Genomic DNA, 19,304 nt, shown 5'->3' with positions numbered 1-19,304 from the left:
CCCCCCCCCCCCGCCCTGCCCACTTCTGTGTCGGTCTGACCCCTCCCCCTGCTCCCTCCATCTGTCCCTTACTCCCAACCACGGCGGCCCCCCTCCCCTCCCAGGTCCGAGTACAAGGCCCACTTCTCGCCCCGCAACCTGCGCGCCTTCTCGGTGGAGCCGCTGCTCGTGTACCCCACGCACTACACGGGGGACGACGGGTACGTGAGCGACACGGAGACCTCCGTCGTGTGGAACAACGAGCACGTGAAGACCGACTGGGACCGCGCCAAGTCCCAGAAGATGCGGGAGCAGCAGGCGCTGAGCCGCGAGGCCAAGAACTCGGACGTGCTGCAGTCCCCGCTGGACAGCGCGGCCCGCGACGAGCTCTGAGCGCCGGCGGCCGACACCCGGAGGCCGCCTCGCCGGCCCAGCCTACCCCCTCCCGCGCTGGCTGGGGCCCCCCCAAAGCGCCCCCCCCCCACCCGCGGACCCCCGGCAGGCCAGGCCATGCGGAGGGCTCTCCCTGCAAGACGGTGTGCAGCCGGCTCTGGCTCAGCAATCACGTGCACGCAGGCAGCTTTCGTGGAGTGCCTACTGTATGCCGGGAACGGGGCCTGGCGCCAGGGGAGCCGGTGGGAGCCAGACCTCGTTCATGTCTTCAGGTGCGGAACACTCGAAGCGCTCACCGGGCACCAGGCTCCCGTGTGCGGCAGCGGGCGAGGCATAATTATTCCCTCAGCCCGTGACTGATGGGGCCAGCGAGCTCGTGTTGACCCCCGCACGCCCCCGCCCAAAGAATCAGCACTAGTGATACACAGTCATGGTTTTAACTCATCGAAGTATTTATTGAATGCCTACTGTATGTTGGGCACCAACCACTCTGGGCTCTGGGAATATGGGGATAAACGAGACACTTGGGTTCGTTTCCTCGAACAGCTGTCGAGCACCCCCCGTGTGCCTGGTACTTGTGACCCAGAGACAAGTCCTTGTTAACTCAGAGCATTTACTGAGTGCCTGCTGTGTGCTGGGAACTGAGCTTGGTGCTGGGGGTGAAGATAAACAAGGTGCTTTTCACTCTTCGATTGGCTTCTTGCCCACATGCCTAGAGAGCGCGCGCTGCGGGCCCAGCAGCGGTGATACCGAACAGTGTGGCTGGTGCTGGGTCAGCAGCGGCTCACCCACCGTGTGCGGGGCCACGTGCCAGGGGTTGGGCCACCCAGATGAACAAGATGAGTCTTCTGTTTCTCCATGCGGCGTTCACTGAGCGCCTGCTGCATACCAGACCTCGTGGACTCCCAGTGGCACTGGAGAATGGTTGGCTGAGAGTTTGATCCCTGCCTGCCCCCCCCGCCGGGTCACCCGAGCTGTGTGCAGACAAAATCCCCCCACCACCCAGGAGGGAGGGTGGCTCTCCTCTCACCAGGGGCAGCTGCAGGTCCCAGCGACCACACGGCCACATGCAGGCTCCCCTGGACCCAGCCCCCCTGGCGGGGGCAAGGGATGAAGACAGGGGCTGGGTCTCCTGTGCTCACCCCTGCTCCCCTGTTGACCTGTCACCCTCTTTGCTTGACCCCCTCTGGCCTGCATCTCCGGCAGGGCCTCTGCCTGCTCCGTGGGGCTCCCAAGTTCCAGCCTTTGGTGGGCCTGTGTGTTTGGGGTCCCGTGTGGGCTCGGCTGCACCGGGGTACTGCCCATGGCCTGGGCGGGCTCCCTGGCGTGGCCTGGAGGGCTTGCTGTACCTTCAGCCTGGAATGAATGTCAGAGCCAGCCGGCGGTGGTTTGCTCTCTTAGGGTTACCTGCTCACTGGGTTGGGTCCTGGATAACTTGCTTATTTTTTTATTAAACGTTCCTGGTTGGTTTTCACATCAATCTGTGTTCTTTTCTTGGTCCACTGCTCTGCTCACCACCAACACACACTCACACTTCCCACCCCCCGCTGCCGGCCAAGATGTGGGAGAGGATGAGCACAGGCCAGGCGTGCTGGAGGGAAGCCCACTGGTGGGGGAGTGTGGGGGGGAGAGTGTAGTGAGAGCCCATTTCCTGGCCTGCCCCATAAAACTTCCAGCTGGCCGACCACAGTGTATCCCGGGGGGTCAACTGCAGGCCCCTTTCTGACTCCAGAATGAGGAGAGACGCTGTCAGGTTTTGGGGTCTCCAGAAAACAGACTCCAAAATGAGGATTTGAGTTGTCCCAGAGGTGACCCCAGGAAGCCCCGATGGGGGTGGGGACGTGAGACGAGGAGAGAAGGAGCCCTGCAGAAGGCGCCAACGAGCACTAGAGTCTGGGCCTCTGGGGAACCTCAGGAGATGGCAGAGAGCATGCGCCTCAGAGTGGTCCCACCCCGGCGGCGATGGAGGCGGGGCATTTAGCCGCACCCAGCTCTTAGTCAAATACTGGAAGGTTCTCAAGATTCTTAAGCCCTTGGAGTGTGTAGGTACATACCCAAGCCTTTTACCAAATAACACAGATGGTGTGTGATCCTTGTGGAGGAATTAGTACAGTTAAGCAAACTGAAAAAGCAAAGTTAAATCCTATATCCTCAGAGACGACAACAATTAACATTTTGGTGAAAAAACCTTCTAGTCTCACGCATGTGCATGGTGCAAATATATACACGTTTTCAAAAAGACCATGTTCCATAAACGGATTCGACCTCCCCCTCCCCACCCTACTCCACACATTTTTATTCCATAAGCATGGGATCAAATTGCACCCGGTTTTTCAGCAATCTTCTTTTTAAATTTAACAACATATTGACATTCTAATCAGGGAAGACGCCTATGAGTTCTTTATGGGTTGTTACATACAATGTTCAGCGATGGTGATGGACCACCATTCACGCGGCCGTTCTGACCCGACCGTCACCGCCTGACTGCGAGCCGTGTTACACGACACATCCTTCCTGCTGGAGTTCTTATTTCAGTTGGGTGAGTCGATGCAGGTGAAATTGCTGGATTCACGTGTGTGCATGGCTCATTTCATGCAGCTACCGTATTTACTCTTCTTGCTCAATCCTGACTATTCACCGTGTGTTTACAGAAGTGGATGATAAAAGTTTACTAACCTCTCAGAGAACATCGGAGTCATTTCTTATGTGTTCCAGTTACGTGGGATGTTTCTAAATCTTATTTTAACCCAGTGGATCTCCGCTGGGGTGTTTTTGTTCCTCGGGAACATTGAGTGATGTCTGGAGACATTTCTGGTTGTGGTGACCGGGGCTGGTGTAAACACGGGGGCGGGGGGGCGGTAGGGGCAGCAGGGATGCTGCTACATGTCCTCTAGGGCACAGAGCAGCCCCATGACAAAGACTGATTTGGCCCTAAAAGTCCACGGGGCTCTGGTTGAGAATCCTGCACCATTCCCATTCAGCCTCTTGGGGATATGAGTCTCTAGAAGGGTCTTCTTTGTGGCACGAATTTTGCTATGAATTCTCTCTGAGTAAAACAGATTCTTAGGCTCTGCCCCCAGACTGAAGGGGTTAGAAGCTTAGAGGTGGTGACTGGGAATCCCAATTTTATTCTGAATAAAATCTCCAAAAGAGTCATATCCTTCCTTCTGGAATATCTATCTATATCTATCTATCTATATCTATATCTATCTATCTATCTATCTATCTATCTATATATATATATATATATATATCTCACAAGTTATATTCAGAAGTCTGAAACAGTTTCACTTGGGTATAGTCAAGATGTCAGCAGGGTTGGTTCCTTCTGGAGGCTCTAGGGGAGATTCCATGTCCTTCACTCACAGCCACTTCCTGTATCTCCCCAATCCCTTGCTTCTGTCATCACATCTCCTACTTCTTCATCTGACCTTCTTCCATCCTTCTTACAAAGACCCTTGTGATTATGCTTTGGGCCCACTTGGATAATCCAGAATAATGCTCCCATCATCTCAAGATCCTTAATTACATCTACAATGTTCCTTTGGTCATTTCTGTGGATCCTTGCGCAGGGGCCGTGCTTAGCTTTTCCTGGTCGCTGCAGTTTTAGTATATGTGCTGCCAAAGCCCACTCTCCTGCCATTTAAAGTAACATTCACAGGGCACCTGGTGGCTCAGTCAGTTAAGCGTTGGACTCTTGATCCCAGCTCAGGTCTTGATCTCAGGGTTGTGAGTTCAAGCCCCATGTTGGGCTCCACGCCCAGCATGGAGCCTACTTAAAAAAAAAGAAAAGCAACGTTCACAGATTCTGGGCAATGGGATGTGGGTATCTTTGATGGAGGCTTTTATTCAGTCTACTGTATTCATCCTTTTAGCAGGCTGTAATTGTGGCTGGGTCTATGGATGTATCATAATTTCTTATGTATCCTAATGCAGCATAGCAATCAGGATGAAGGGTGGGAAACAGAAACCACTTGAGGTCTTTTTTTTTTTTTCCAAGTGACCTGTACGTCCTATGCAGGACTTAAACCCATGACCCTGAGATCAAGAGTCCCATGCTCTACTGACTGAGCCAGCCAGGCACCCCGAAAAACCACTGGAGGACTTTTAACGCAAAGGTAATTCACAACAACTGAACTCTGCTGTTGTAGCAGGAAAGCAGCCGCAGATTGAACTGAATGAATGAACGAAGGAGCATGGCCTTGTGCCAATAAAACTTTACTTACAAAAACAGGCAGTGGGCTGGATGAGGGCCGGGGGGCAGAGTTTGCCACTCCTGGTGCAGAGAAGCAGGTCCAGGACTGGTCCTACAGGGACCTGCTCACAGGGGGAGCTGAAGCTCCCCGCAATCAAGGCAAGGAGGCAGGAGGTCCTTGAAACCTCTGACTTGGGGCAAATGCCCTGTATCTGCGATCCAGAAATAGAATGCCACCTCTGTGTCCACCGCAACTGCTTTTCAACCCCCACCAAGCTTGTCACTGGACAAGGGAATGCAGATCCCAGAACAACAGGTGTTTCCATGCCTGGCTGCTCACAGAGGGAAGGCGAAGCAAAAACCAAGACAGCTCTGGTCTCCTCTGCCTTCCAGACGCGTCTCCATGGGTGGACCTGAGCATGTGCCCAGCTGCGGGGAAACTCTGCGAGCCTGGCTGCAGCTTTGCAGCCTCTGCCTGGAAAGGGGTTGATTGGGGCGGGTTCTGATTTCAACCCACCACTTCCTGCTCGTTTATTACTGCACTTCATGGTGATGGGAAGAATGATGGTGTAATTGGAGGGTGCGTAAGCATGGGAGCTACTATATGTAATTGCGGCATTAGGAACACAGTAATTACCATGCGATGTAATAAATTATGCAATGAAATGTAATCTCACATAGATCATGAATCACAGAATCGTGTTACACCTGCCAGGAAACTTTATCTTGTTTACGTTCCCGGGTGATCGTGTCATGCCGGCAGGTGGCACGATGAGGAGGTGTAGGTAAATGGGAGTGGGATTAGGGTAGATTAAGGGGTGGGGGCGAAAGCAAGAGGACAGGGTGAGGTTGAGGTGGGGGTTCAGGGACAGTGGAGGGTGCAGTGAGCATGAGGACGTTGCTGGAGTTTAGCCACAGGTTAGGAGAGGTGAGAAGAAGGAAGCAGGAGTGGGAGCTGAATAATGGATTAGGTCAGAGGTGGGTAAACTCTGGCCCAGGGGCCCGAGGCCATCCAGCCACCTGTTTTTCTTTTCTTTCCTTTTTCTAAAGATTTTATATATTTATTTGTCAAGGAGAGAGCACAAGCAGGGGGAGGGGCAGGCAGAGCAAGAAGCAGGCTCCCTACTGAGCAAGGAGCCTGATGCGGGACTCAATCCGAGAGCCATAGGCAAGGGGACAATCCCATGGCAGTTAGTACGCTCACAGGGTTGTGCAGCCGTCACCACCCTCCGCCTCCAGAAATTTCCATCCTTCCAAACTGCAGCTCAGTCCCCATTAAACACATACTGCCCCTCCCCCAGCCTCTGCCACCCACCATTCTACTTTCCATCTCTAGGGACTTGGCTACTCCAGTAGGGTCATACAGTCTTTGTCCTTCGGTGACCGGCTCCTTTCACTCAGCATCGTGTCCTCAAGATTCACCCACACTGTGGCCTGGCTCAGAATCTCCTTTCCGTTTAAGGCTGAAGAATCTTCCAGTGTGTGGACAAACTGCCTCGCCCCGGCCCATTCCTCTGTTGTTGGACCCTGGCCTGCTTCCCTGTTTCAGTTCCTGCGAACCACACTGCTCTGAACACGGGTGTACAAACACCTCTTCCAGAGCCTGCTTTCAGTTCTTCAGAGGATATTCCCAGAAGTGGAATTGCTGGGTCCCACGGTAATTCTACTGTTAATTTCTTTAGGACTCTCTCTCCCGTTTTCCACCAAGGCTGCTCTGTTTTCCGTGCTCCCCGAGGGGACACGGAGGTTCCAATTGCCCCATATCCTCAACACTTGCTGTCTTCTGGGTTTTTTGGTGGTAGCATTTTTAATCCTTAATGTTGGGCTAATTTTTTTTATTAATCACACTTACGTATCCTGAAGCTGTCTGTGTGTGTGTGTGTGTGTGTGTGTGTGTGTGTGTGTAAATCTATGTGGCTAGTTCTCGGGCTTGATCGACGTGGGTCATGCCCTGTGAAGACGTGTGAGACTTACTTTTTCCCCCAGTCAGCATCACACGTCTAACATTCATTCACATGCTTTGTCAGAGAAAAGCCTCCCTCACCCCAGAGAGAAGGGCAGAGGCAGCCTGTCCCTCGCCCACAGGGCTGGAGGTGACGATGAGACTCCGTGGGTCCAGAGCCAGGCCAATTGGTTCTGGAAGCACAGTGAGCAGCTGGAGGGAGCCTCTGTTCCCCAGCCTCGTGGGTGACACGATGGAGCCCACAGGGTGAGGGACATGGGGCTGAGGGCTGAGCACCATAGGCGGCAAGCAGTGAACTAGCCAGTCCCCTGGGTCGGGGAGCGAGCAGTTGTGCAGAAGTCACGCTGTGTAGCCCGGGAGCCCCCGGCTCTCGGGGGAGAGAACAGGTCTGCAGGCCGGCCCGGCACCGACAGCAAGGCCGAGCGGGGCCCCTGCTGGGCTGCGTCCCCTGACCCCTTGTCCACAGCCCTGCTCGTCCCTCTCCCCGCCGTACAATGTTCCCCTGTGTGCAAAGCCCATGACACGAGTCTGCTTCCAGCCTTCTTACCCACGTGCAAGACTCTCTTGCAGGTACATTCGGAGGAGAATGTCTAGGTACAGGTCTCTCCCGTGGTTTAACCACTTTGGGTCCTGCTTAGCTAAGTGCACTCAGCGAAGCGGCTCCCAGTGGTGGATCTCGTGGCCTCTGCCCTTGCCACTCAAATGTAGAAACCACCCCAGATCTCTGTGTGTGTGTGTGTGTGTGTGTGTGTGTGTGTGTGTGTGTGTCCTTGAATTCCCCCGAGGAAACCCTGAACTGAGTGAGATTCCATTTCTGCTCCCTGGTGGGATGGGGCTCAAAACAGAAATTAAATTCAGCTGTAGGGGCGCCTGAGTGGCTAAGTCAGTTAAGCGTCTGACTCTTGGTTTCGGCTAGGGTGGTAATCTCAGGGTCGTGGGATCGATCCCCATGAGACACTCTTTTCTTCCCCCTCTGCCCCTCCCGTCCGTGCTCTCGCTCTCTCTCAAATAAAGAAGTCTTAAAAAAAGAAATTAAATTCAGCTGTAGAAAAATTAGGTTTTGTTCTTTGCATATTTATGAAATGAGATTTTCACCTGCTACATTAAAAAAACCAAAACAGGTGGGGACCAAAGTGGGACTGGGCAGGAGCTATCTGAGCACAACCCTGGACTGACGGCCCAGAGAGGGGCTGGAGGTAAGGAGGGGGCCCCGGGGGGAGACCCTTAACCCCACCCTGCTCACCTGGGAGCAGCCCTGAGCGGGAACCCCAGCTGTCTCAAACTGCACAAGATCCGAGCAGCCCAGAACATCTCTGAGAGATATTCACAGCACAGAACTGTATCTGTCTCACTGCCGACAACCTTGCTGACAACGTCGTCCTGAACCTACAGGATGCAAGTGTTCCCTGGGGCAGTGACAGCCTTGTTAAGGGTGGGACATGAGCCTGGTGACCAGGAACTCCACCCCCAGAGAAGCAGCAGATTTGTTTCTCCCCTGAGTTTTGAAGAGCCGGCTTGGGGTCCCAGCATATCCCCCTCCCACCCCCAGGATCATGGGATGGTCCCTTATGCCTCTGTCCTCCCAACAGTTCTTGGATGAACAAAGACTGACCAATTTTGGGGGAGAACGATGTTGCGCCTTCCTGTGTTGGGACAGTGTGATTTCTTTTTTAGAGATTTTATTTACTGAGAGAGAGAGAGTGTGTGTGCAGGAGTGAGATGAAGGCAGAGGGAGAAGCAGACTCCCCGCAGAGCAGGGAGCCTGATGCAGGACTCGATCCTGGGACTCCAGGATCATGGCCTGAGCCGAAAGCAGATGCTGAACTGACTGAGCCACCTAGGTGCCCCAGGGCAGTGTGATTTCTGAGTGATTTTCTACAGTGTTGGTTCCTCCCTCCAGGTTGGGAAGCGATAACCCCCATCCGAGGAATTCTCAATTAATTTTCATCACTTAAGCTGAGAAAAACAAAACACAACAGACACATGGGGCTGAGGGTGAGCATGTCCCAACTTGCTTGAGCCAAGAGCAACAGCTGCCCATTGTCTTAGGTTCAGATCCCGGTTCTCCCCGCCACTGCAGTATCTCACCTCTCCGGGCCTCCCTTTTCCTCCTACAAAGCTAGTCGTAGATGAGTTGCGCTCGTGGGTGGAAGTGTGTTCGACAGCGTCTGCGAGTGTGAAGGGCTATGTGAGTTTTTCGCCAATAGGGGAATGCAAGAAAGCCAGCGCACGTCTGAGGCTGTGTGCTTTTTCTTTTTTTAATGTCTGCTGTTAATAAAATATTTTTACAGAGACCAAAAAGTCGGAATAGTGCAAAACATCTCAACACCATGCATTCATGACCACTTCTCGTTGGTTTTAAACATTTGTTCCAAGTCACGTATTTACAGAGAAATGGGGGCATCTGTGCAGATGCCAGACCAACGGGATGGAATTCAAACAAACAAACAAACAAACAAACAAACAAACAAACGGCATTTTGAGTTCACATTTGCAATCACATGCTAAGAGAAGGTGTGTGGAGGAAGAGCCTCCCTGGACTGCGTGGCCAGGTTTGGGGGTCTCGGGGTGGGGGGCCAGGGCCAGGGGTGAAATGTGAGTCCCTCTGGCTGTATGGCCTGGGATGCACGGGGGTGGGGGTGGGGGGGACCCTCCACCTGTGACCTGTGCCTCAAGAGAGCCACTATGGTTAGGCAGGGGTCGAGGAAGGGGGGAGGTCTTACTCGACACCGTCAACTTGATTTCTCTCTTTAAAAAAATAAAAGGCAAAGAGAAAAGCAACACGTGTCAGCGAAGACGACTTTGGTCCTTGACAATTCTTAGGAAAGGATGTTCAGGGGGCAGACGGTGTCGTGATCCGAACCAAACCCCCCAGCGAGCTCCCCTCCAGCTCCACTGGGGCAGCAGAGTGAAGGGCGACTCCGGACTGTCCCTGCTCTGCCCCGCCCCTCGGTGTCCCCATCTGCAAAATGAACAGCGCAGGGTGTGGGGGACAGAAAGGTCTCTGAGGTCCCAAAGATTTCTAGTTGGGTGTTAAGTTTTTTTTGCATCTCTGATGGGGGCACGGTGAGGTTTCAGGCTCTGGAACCCGAAAGGGATTGTGGGTCAAGGCCAGGCACTGGCTCGTTTTACACAAATCCTTCCAGGATGGACTGGTGAGAGCCAGAGAGAACAGCGGGTTCCTTTCCCTTCTAGATCCCCAGCTTTTCTCCCCTCTCTCTCTGAGTCTCTCTCCATCTCAGGGTTGCTCTGTGTGCCCCCAGAGAGCCTCAAGTTCTCTCTGGGAATGATCTCACCCTCCCGATTTCTCCCCTTCTCTCTCTCTCCAACCTTCCCTCTTCTTCTCTCTTTGTGTCCTTACTCTGTGACACTGTCCCTCTTGGGGGATGGGGGCGCAGGGAGAAGGGATCGGCTCTGTCCAAGATGCCCCTCAATGTCACACTCCCCCTCCCCCACCCCCAACACGGGCCTACTTTATTCTTTCTATGACCCATGGAACTCTAGGGCCAGCTCCTGGCATGAAATACAACCCTGAGGCCCCACCAGGGCTCAGAACTTCGGGCACCCCAGATGAGGTGGTGAGTGGCCTTGGGGAAAACGCTGGGCCTCTCTGAGCCTGTTCCAATACAGGAACTTCCTAGTTCCAAAGGCTTCCAGGCCCTGAGACTCCTTTTCTGTCTCCTCCTTGTCTGCTCTCGTCCTCTCTCCACTCTGTCCTGTGACTCAGCCACAGTCTGGCTGGAACACCTTTTGTGTGCCCAGGTCTATGTGGGAGGGGAAGGTTGGTATGGACAGACATGGATAGACACGCATGTGGATCCCCCACCTCAAGACATAATTCTACTAGGTATACCCTCCCTGTCATTCCCCTGTGCCCTGTCTGTGCTCGGTGAACTTGGGGCTATCAAGAGGCCTCAGACCCCAGTCTGGGGGAAACAGAGCCTGTCACAGACACCCCCAGCCCCCTGGCATCAGGGACAGAAGGTAGGGACAGAGGCTGGGAAGTCCTGAGGAGCGGGGAGGGTTTTCTACAGGAGAGGATATTTGTGATGGGTTTTGAGTGATAAATAGGAGTTCTCTGGGGGAAAGAAGAGGGAGTAAATTTCCAAAACAGTTCTAGCCTAGGAGTCAGAAAAAGTCATTCAACAAATACTCCCTGAAGCTCCCTCCGTGTGCCTGGGCTGCTGCTGGGGAACTTTACACACACACACACACACTCACACACACTGGCAGACCTTGACCAGAGACTCCCAAGGACTCTTTTGGGAAACAAGTTGGCTCTTTCAGGCAGAAGCTCAGCTCCCCCTTTTCCTGCTGGTCATCCATAAATCAGGGCTCACCGCAGGTCACATTACCTCCCCTTTGGGTGTTGCTGGTGTTCTCAACCCAAATCATCTATCCACCTCACTCCCACCTACCCCTTGGATGGTCCGAATTTAAAATCTGCCTCTCAGTCTGTGCGATAGAGATTCTAAGCTCCCTTCTTGCCACCTCCCAGCTTGCCCCTGGCCCCTGCCCCTTCCCCCACCACCCCGTAGCAGAACTTGCATCTTAATATCTGGTTCAGAACCTTCAGGCACCTGAATCTGCCTAAATTCAGGGGACATAGAGCACCTCCAGGTAACTGAGAAAATAGTGCCATTTCTTCCAGGCTCGTTCACGTGCCAGGAAACCATCAATATAAACATACAACTCTCAATGCCTAGGATTTGCACATGGCCTCCTTAGAAATGCCAAACCCTTGGGCAGTGCACAATGTGGACAACTGTACCCAGTGGACCAGGGCTCATCTAAGGGGTGGTTTTTTTTTTTTTTTTTTAATTTATCCTCCAAAATCTTTCCAGGAATTAATTTCAGTGTCCCAAAAGCACTTTGTCTCTCCAACAAACTGCACTGGTCCATTCTCCATGAGGTGGACAGAGGGAGCTTTTGAAACCTGACATCTAGACTCTCCTCTGCTTTAAAATCTCCTGGGGCTCCCCAAGTCTCTCAGCATAAAATAAAAACTTCCCTGGGCAGCATACAAGGCCCTGCCTGGTCTGACATCTCTGCAGGTCTCCCCAACATCAACACCTCCTCCCTGTTATCCCCCTCGTCAGCCACATTGACCTCGCTGTGCTTCAAGCTTGCCCACCTCAGCCTTTGCACCTACTGTTCCCTCTGCCTGGAGCTTTTTCTAATAGGTGGTTCCTTCTCCTTTTTCACCTATTCAGAAAGCCGTCCCTCACTTTCCTGTCTGATACAGCCCCTGCAACTACAGGAGCCCGGCTACTCCTCACCTCGACCCTGTTTTAATTTCCTCCTAGTACAAGAGAATCCTGTACTTGTCAGTCTGGCAGGAAAAAAAAAATGGCACACAAGCACCCATCCAATATGGAAAAGCAGATTCTGGGCAAAGACAAGCCAGGACAAACTTTCCCAAAAGTTTCTGCCTGCATGAACTCAATGGGGAAACTTGACTCTGGCCCGATTGCCCCACTATTGCCTCTTGGAGGAAGAGCTTCAGGCAGTAGAGGCCCCCCACCTGGGGGTATCCTGTGGCATGGTGTTTGAATGAATGAGATTTTGGAGACTAAGCTCCAAGCATGTTTGTATATTTACACACACACACACACACACACACACACACACACACACACCCCTAGAGTTTCTGGTCTCTTTCTTGCCTGCCTGGAGAATTCTGGGAGAGGAAGAAGGGGTTCAGGGGGTGCCTGGGTCCAGGGAATCCCAAATCCTCACTCTTTTTTTTTGGTGGGAGATCTACCAGAGTTCTCAGAGAATCTCCCCATAGGGTCCCAGTGGAAAGGGCCGAGGGCAGGGGTTTTGCTTGGCAGCCAGACATGGGAGGGGGGCAGTGGGGGCCTTGGCCCAGAACCCCCATCCCTTGTGAGGATTGGGGGAGGTCCCCTGAGGAGGGGTTAGCAGCAATGGGGAGCTGTGTCGGGTCATCCGATCTCAGCCCACCCTTAGATGGGGCACACAGGCCAAAGGGAGTGGGGAGAAGGTGTGGCACTGGGACCTTCAGCAAAGTCTCAAGCAGCTCTCTGGCCCTCAGTTTTGCCATCTGTTAAATGGGTGAGTTGAACTTTATGATATGAGGATGGGGTATGTTGGGGGAAAAGGAGAGGCAACCCCCCCATAGGGAAGTGGGGGCGGCGCAGGTGCTTCAGAGCCATCCACTTGGCCCCCAGGGTTTGGGCGCCCGAGGGCGCATGTGCTTTTGAAATCCCATCCTCCCCTCCCTCCCCGTTTATTTTTTGCACAAACATGAAAAGACACTCTGGTCCAACCTGGGCCCTCTAACCAGCATCCTAGGGCCTCCAACCCCTAGGCCACCCCAGGGGGCGCTCCAGGAAGCCCTGCCCCTTGCCCAGGGCCCGCCCCTCGAGGGAGCTGAGAGTTCCATACTTGGCAATTGGTCTTGGGCCCCAGGGGTTGGGGACCCATCTTATGGCTTTTCCAGGGGACAGGAGACAGGGTCTCCCCGTACCAGAGCCCCAGGATCTGGCCTCCTCCATAGGGGGCGGGACTTCCTCCCATCCCAGCTCGAAATGTCCCCTAGGCGCTGGGGTCTTGGCTTCTAGTAGAGGATGTGGCTTCTTCCTTCATCGCGCCCTCGGGCGTGGCCTCTTGAGGGGGCGGGGCGTCGTCCGTTCACAATTGCCGAGAAGGGCGAGCTAAGTCAAGGGCGCAGGCGCAGCCAGCCCTCTGCACAGAGCCCCGAGACTCGCCCTCTGGGAGGTCCCAGCACGCAGACGTCGCCCCGCCCCGTGCGCAGGCGCAGTGCTGCCCGCTCGCGTGCCCCGCGCTAGGGCGCAGGCGCGGCACCGCCCTCCTCGGCGGAGCGCGTGTCCGACTTGAGCTTGACGAACTCCTTGGCCACCTCGTCGTTGCTGCGCTGTGACAGGATGCGCAGCACCGTGAGGCCCGTGTCGTCCATATGGATGCGGCGGCCCAGTGGTAGCCAGCAGGCGGCGCTCCCGCGCTGGGCCAGCTCCCGCAGCTGCAGCACGGCCAGCCCCACGGTGCGGTCCTCGCGCGCGAAGCAATAGTCCTTGACGCACACCTGCAGCTCGTAGCACTCCGGGCCCGCGTCGGCGCTCAGCGTGCTGCGGGGGGGGGGGCGCGTAAGGACAGCCCCGCCTGCCGGGCTCCCACGCCCCTACCGCTGACCCCGTCTCCGCGCCGGGCCACGCCCCCAAGACGCCCTGCGCTGGGCCACGCCCACATTTCCAGACACACACCCTTGTTCTCTAGTAATATCTCTGTCCTGTCTTTCCTTCCCCCCTTCTTCCCCCACCCCACCTCTAACCGACAACACTCCCACCATCCTACTCCCAGGCCCGGGCCAAACCACGTCCCCCCCAGGTGACACTCCCCCGAGACCCCATGGCTACACCATGCTTCCACCCCGTGAGAGCTGCTCCCACCCACCTGTCCCAGATATCGCACCCAGAAGCCCCTTTACCGGGCTCCCACCTGAATCCAAGTTCTCTCCTTGACGTGGCCCCTCCCCCATACTCCCTAGCCCACTACTCTTACCCCTAAGGTGCTCTCTCCATACAACCTGCCCTCATGCCTCTCCATGAGTGACCCCCCAACATACTCCAGCATGCCTCCCCCTACCCCCAAGCTAGGTCCCCAACTCTGGGCTTCTGCCCCCAGGGGACCTGCCCTGATGGGCCACGCCCACACCGCTCCCCAGAAACACCCTCCTTGACCGTACTCCAAGCTGTCAAGTACTACCGCCCACCCCAGGAGACATCTGCCCTGCAACTAGACCAAGCCCCTGCACCCAAGCATTGCATCAGATGTCCTACCACCCCCAAAATCCTCTGACCAAGAGGCCTCTTCTTGTCCTCTCCCCAGCTCTGATGCCCCCTTACCCCTCTGCACTTCTGTCCCCCAAGAACACCCCCCAACATGATCCTGCCCCAGTGAGTTTTGCACCTGACCCAAATATCTGCCCATCCCAAGTAATACTCTGATCAGACTTATTTATGCTCCCCAGGTCATCTGCCCCTCTGGACCCCCGATGCTTCTGACTGTGCTCACCAGGAAGCCCCATGTGGATGTGACCCCACCCTCACCCACTTGACAGGCATCCCTATGCCCTGGACCACACTCCACTCCTGTCCCCTACTGGTGACTCCTCCAGCCCTGACAAGGCTCACCGCTGACTCCAGGAGACCTGCCCCCATGCCCCTGAGACCCATACATTCCTTGCCCCATCATGACCACTCATGGCCCTTAACCAGACCTGAGTCTCCAGCCCCAGAAACGGCCCCGCCCAACATATTCCCTCTGCCCAGACTTCCTCTCCTCTTCACAAGCCTTCATCAACATGTTATAGTACATTCACTTCCTCCTCTGGGCACTGCCTGTCTCCCAAAGTGGGTACCCCATCCCCTCACCAATGTCACTCCTGCACTAAGGTGCCTTTCTTCCCAGTGCCCTCACCTAGGATGTGACCCCTCTCATTCTTGTGACCAGGAATCACTGGCCCACCAGACAACCCTCTTCTAGTGGACCCTGAGATTCACCCAGCAGATGTCCCCTCCCTATGCTCCCCAAACTGTTCTTAGACTCACAACTGGAAGCTCTCGTTGTACTTGGGGGCCCAGCTGTTGTTCTTGGATTTGGTCGCAAACTTGCGTTTCTTGTCGCTGAGCTGGGGCCCAATGATGTTGACTTCGATGAATGGCCGGAAAATGCCAGAAGTCTGCCACTTGAGGTCATTGGCAGCCACGACTGTTAGGGGAAGTAGAGGGTAAGACTGTCAGGGTCCGCTATTACACAGCTGTGGTTTTCAAAGCCTGTCTGAAAGAATACATCTCCCAGAATGTTCCTATAGCTAAGTGTAGCTATGTGACTAAGTTCTAGCCAGTGAAATTTCAGTGAAAGGAAGTGATGTGGACAACTTTCAGGTTGCAGGTTAATAGGCAGATGAAATGCTCTAAACTTTCTCCTTCTCCTAGCTGCAGGCTGGGATGCTGGTGGATAGAGGAGGAAAACATATTAGGGATGAAAGTGCAACAAAAGGTGGCAGGGGTCCCCAAATCTGTGAAGCCTCCAATGTCAGCTCTGGGCTGACTGTCCTTGGTTACCTCAGAGAAAATTTCATTCTATCTTTTTTAAGCCACTGTTATTTTAGGCGTGGTTAAAACAGCTCAATCTGTGTTCTAATTATATTAAAAAAAAAAAAGCAAACAAAAGGAAGAGCTGAGAGATGGAGAAGGTGGAATTAAGTCCCATAATACTGTTGGCACCCCTGGATCCAGCCATGCCTGAAGCTGATTTATTTCTGGAATTTTCAGTTTTATGAAAAATTTTTTTAATGGAAAATGTTTTTCTTGCTTAAGCTAGTTTGGGTTTGGTTTCTGTCATAGGACCTAGTGAATCCTGGCGAAGGCACTCCCCCTCCCAACTCAGACTACTCACCTTTCACAGTGACCTTGTGTTCCCCAGTTCCTGGATGAGTGAAGAGCTCCACATGGACTGAAACTTCACCCACAGGGTCTTCCACACCCGAGCCTGGGCGGGGTAGGGGAGGATGCTTGGCATGAGCTCCATTCTTCCCACTCACTCTAAGGGACCTGGACCGCTTCCCACCCACCATGTGCTGGCGGCACCAGGTCATCAGCCCTGACAGGGTGGCACTGAGGGTGGGGCTGTGATGGCAAGTGACTTTAGGAGGCCAAGAATGCTGGGTCTGGGCCTTTCACTACCTTGCTGCGTGATCTCGGGTATATCTCAACTTCTCTGAGCTTAATGCATCTGCCCCCCGTTTTTCTCATTCCACTGATTGCCATGTTGTCCAAACTCAGTCTTCATCTTACACACCATCGTACACAGCCTGGCTTCTTGGGTCTTGTTTTCTCCTCTTGGTTGCACTAATGCCACACTCTTCAGATTCTCCTACTCACACACTAGAAAATCCTACTGACTCTACCTTCAAAATACATGCAGAATCTGACCCACCTCCTTGGCTCCATCCTGTTGCACCTCCCATGATCACATGCCTGGACTAATGCAGTGGCCCCCACCCTGTCTCCCGAATCCTCCTCTCAGCTTCTCTCCATACACCAGCCAGAGAAATCCTATTAGGTTAGCACACTTCCCTCCTCTGCTTAAAACACTTCTAGGGCTTCCATCTCCCTCTGAAAGAATCCAAAGTCCTTTTTGTGACCTGCAATGTCCCTCCCAGTGTGTCCTCGCTATCATCGCTCCTGCTCACTTCTGTCCACTCTCACCGTCGCTCACTCTGCTCCAGCCACGCAGGCTTCCTCACTGTTTCTCCAAAACACTGTGATAACCTGACCCAGAGTCCTCACTTCTTCTGAAATGACAGCTTGTAGGGATATCTTTATTTTTCCTGCCCCAATGCTACTCCTCTTTCAACAGAGAATCTCAAGTTTCCATTGAGAAATGGCCCCCAAGTCCACCTCAAACCTGTGGCTCCATCTTGCACTTTAGGTATGGCAAAATGAATCATGGCTGCCCAGTCAGAGCATTCCCCGCCACTAGTGGCAGTGATTGGCTCAGGAATGGTCATGTGACCCATGCTGGGCCAATCAGAGTTAGCCCTGGGACTTTGGCTGTAACTCTGAGGAAAGAGTCTGGTGCTAAGGTGGCAAGGCTGTCGCTGCCCAATAAGGGGAAAACCTACATCACAGATGTCTCAGCAGAGACCAATGACCAATGACATTGTCAGAGACTCTGGATCCAGCTATTATTGATGTCAACATAGGCCTTAATCTTTCAGTTCCAGGCCCACAAATTCCCTAGTCTGCTTGAGTCTGTTTGTGCCTCTGTTTGTGGCCACCACAATGCCCTAATTGATTGGTTCTGGTGGGGGTCACTGAACGGGCAGCTTAAAAGCTTTGTCCCTGTCCCTCTCTCTGTGGCTCTGGAAAGGGCATCCTGTGGAGCCTGGGGACCTGTGACCGCCAGCACCCCCACTAAGTTCCTCCCCTGCCCCTCAGGAAGCTTTCCACACCTTGAGCACCCCATGCATGGGGGAGGAAGGGGGGAGTCAGGGATGGGTGTCCAAGGTTAATCCGGGTTACCTGGCACTGGATGGGAAGTGACTGAGGCTCAGGGGACAGAGAGGCCTGGAGACCCCCCATCACCCCACTACTGGGGCGTGCACCCCCCCATCCTCGCTGCCCACCCCAGGCCACCTTCCTTGTCATCTCAGGCTCTGGCTTCCCCCCTCCCCCCAACCAGTCACATGCTCAGCCTCACCTCCCCCCCACCCCAAGGCTGATGCTTCACAGCAAGCTCAATCCGGGCCAGACTGAGGGTGCCAGGGGGGGAGTTGGACAGTGGTGGGTGGGGTGAGGGGTCAGACCATGGCCAAAGCTAGTAAGAAGGGGGAGGAGGGCAATGCTGGGCGCCCCCATCCCGTGGTTTGCTGGCTCCAAGGGGAAGGGTCTTTCCCGGGCCTCTCTGTGCTTACCCCAATCCCACCCCTCCCCGAGTCGCTGGCCCCCCTGTAGGGGAAGGTTCCTTGGGCAAGTGACAATTTCCTTTGAGACTCAGCTTCCTCATCTATGGAATGATGGACTGTGGGGCAATTGGGAGAAATCTTTTCAAGAATCCCTGAGAAATGCTTCTTGGCAAAAGTGCTGGCTCAGAGTTAGAGCCTGAAAACAGTTTTCTATGCTTGGAAGAAAGACATCATTAGTAATAATTAATAATAATAATAATAATAATAATAATAATAATAATAATAATAAAGTAACAACAACCATAACCTTTCTGGGAGCTACTACATGTATTACAGGTCAGGAACTGCTCTAAATTTAATTCATCTAATCCTAAAAATAATCTTATGAATTAGGGCCTTTGACTGTTTCCATTTTACAGATGGGAAAGCTGAGACTCAGGGAGGGGAGATCTCCCGCAGGCGCCCAGCCGCCAGAGTGGCGGAGTTGGGATGGGAGCCCACTGGGATCTGAGCCCACTCTTAACCGTGCAGGCGCTGTCCGGGGGACCCAGGATCTGGCTTAAGAGATGCACCTAGGAAGAAGCGGATTCTGACTCGAATAGCTTCTCCTTCCCCACGTGGAACCAGCAAGCCGTCCTTCCCCCTCATCCACCTAGGCCCCCCCCCCGCAGCCGGTCCGAACTGGGCCGGGCCCAGCAGGCCGGGGACCGGGCCCAGCAGGCCGGGGAGGCGGAAGGACGGGCCTTTTACTAGCCGGGGCCGGGAGGGGCGCAGGCACCGGGCACCGGGCGCGGGCGGGCGGGCGGCGGAGGCACGTACCCTTCTCAGGATAAATGTCTTCACTAAGGGTAAACCTAGTCCCTTTTCCACCATGGACTAATCACGGCGGAAGGTGGAGAAAGGAGGGAAGGGAGGGGTGGGGGGAGAGACGAGCGAGCGAGAGGCGAGGATGGAGGGCGAGTGTGCGTGGCGGGGAGCAGGGGAGGCGCGGAGAAGGGACGGCGAGTGAGAGGGAGGAGAAACAAGAGAGAGAGAAACGTCAGCTGCAGACGGACGGACAGACAGCCTCCCGCTCCGGGGGGAACACCAGGGACACTAAAAGCAGCAGCTTGGACTGGGCACGAGGCTGAGCACGGAGGCCCGACGCCCAGGGAGGGCCCTAGGCCCTGGGCTGACTGGGGCGGGAAGGGGGCCGCTCCCCTCCCCCCAGCTTCTGGCTGGATGGCAGCTCTCCCTCCCACCCCACTGCCGGAACTAAGCCTGGGTCAGCGGCCAAACTTCTCTCCCTTGTCTTAGGGCCAGTTTTGAATGGGGGGGGGGGG

General features: G+C 54.5%; 2 protein-coding genes across 5 annotated transcripts in view; one reads left to right on the top strand and one right to left on the bottom strand.

Moving 5' to 3' along the window:
- COLGALT1 (collagen beta(1-O)galactosyltransferase 1) overlaps positions 1-1,846 on the top strand; it is an 18,611-nt gene extending 16,765 nt beyond the window's left edge. Inside the window, exon 12 of the mRNA XM_040629055.1 lies at positions 105-1,846. Within this exon, the coding sequence (XP_040484989.1) occupies positions 105-372 (268 nt within the window). The 3' untranslated portion in view covers positions 373-1,846. The remainder of the gene's footprint in view (positions 1-104) is intronic.
- An 11,492-nt stretch (positions 1,847-13,338) lies between these two features.
- Positions 13,339-19,304, bottom strand: part of UNC13A (unc-13 homolog A) — a 57,426-nt gene continuing 51,460 nt past the window's right edge. For all 4 annotated transcript variants that reach the window (XM_040628168.1, XM_040628166.1, XM_040628169.1 and 1 more), the window contains 3 exons: positions 15,972-16,064; positions 15,122-15,281; positions 13,339-13,639 (listed from right to left, as the gene is read on the bottom strand). In XM_040628168.1, coding sequence (XP_040484102.1) covers positions 13,339-13,639; positions 15,122-15,281; positions 15,972-16,064 — 554 coding nt within the window. The remainder of the gene's footprint in view (positions 13,640-15,121; positions 15,282-15,971; positions 16,065-19,304) is intronic.

The sequence above is a fragment of the Ursus maritimus genome, unplaced genomic scaffold, assembly GCF_017311325.1.
Source record: "Ursus maritimus isolate PB19 unplaced genomic scaffold, ASM1731132v1 scaffold_14, whole genome shotgun sequence".
In the NCBI taxonomy this organism is placed as follows: Eukaryota; Metazoa; Chordata; class Mammalia; order Carnivora; family Ursidae; genus Ursus; species Ursus maritimus.
This window is presented reverse-complemented; position numbering and strand designations above follow the sequence as displayed.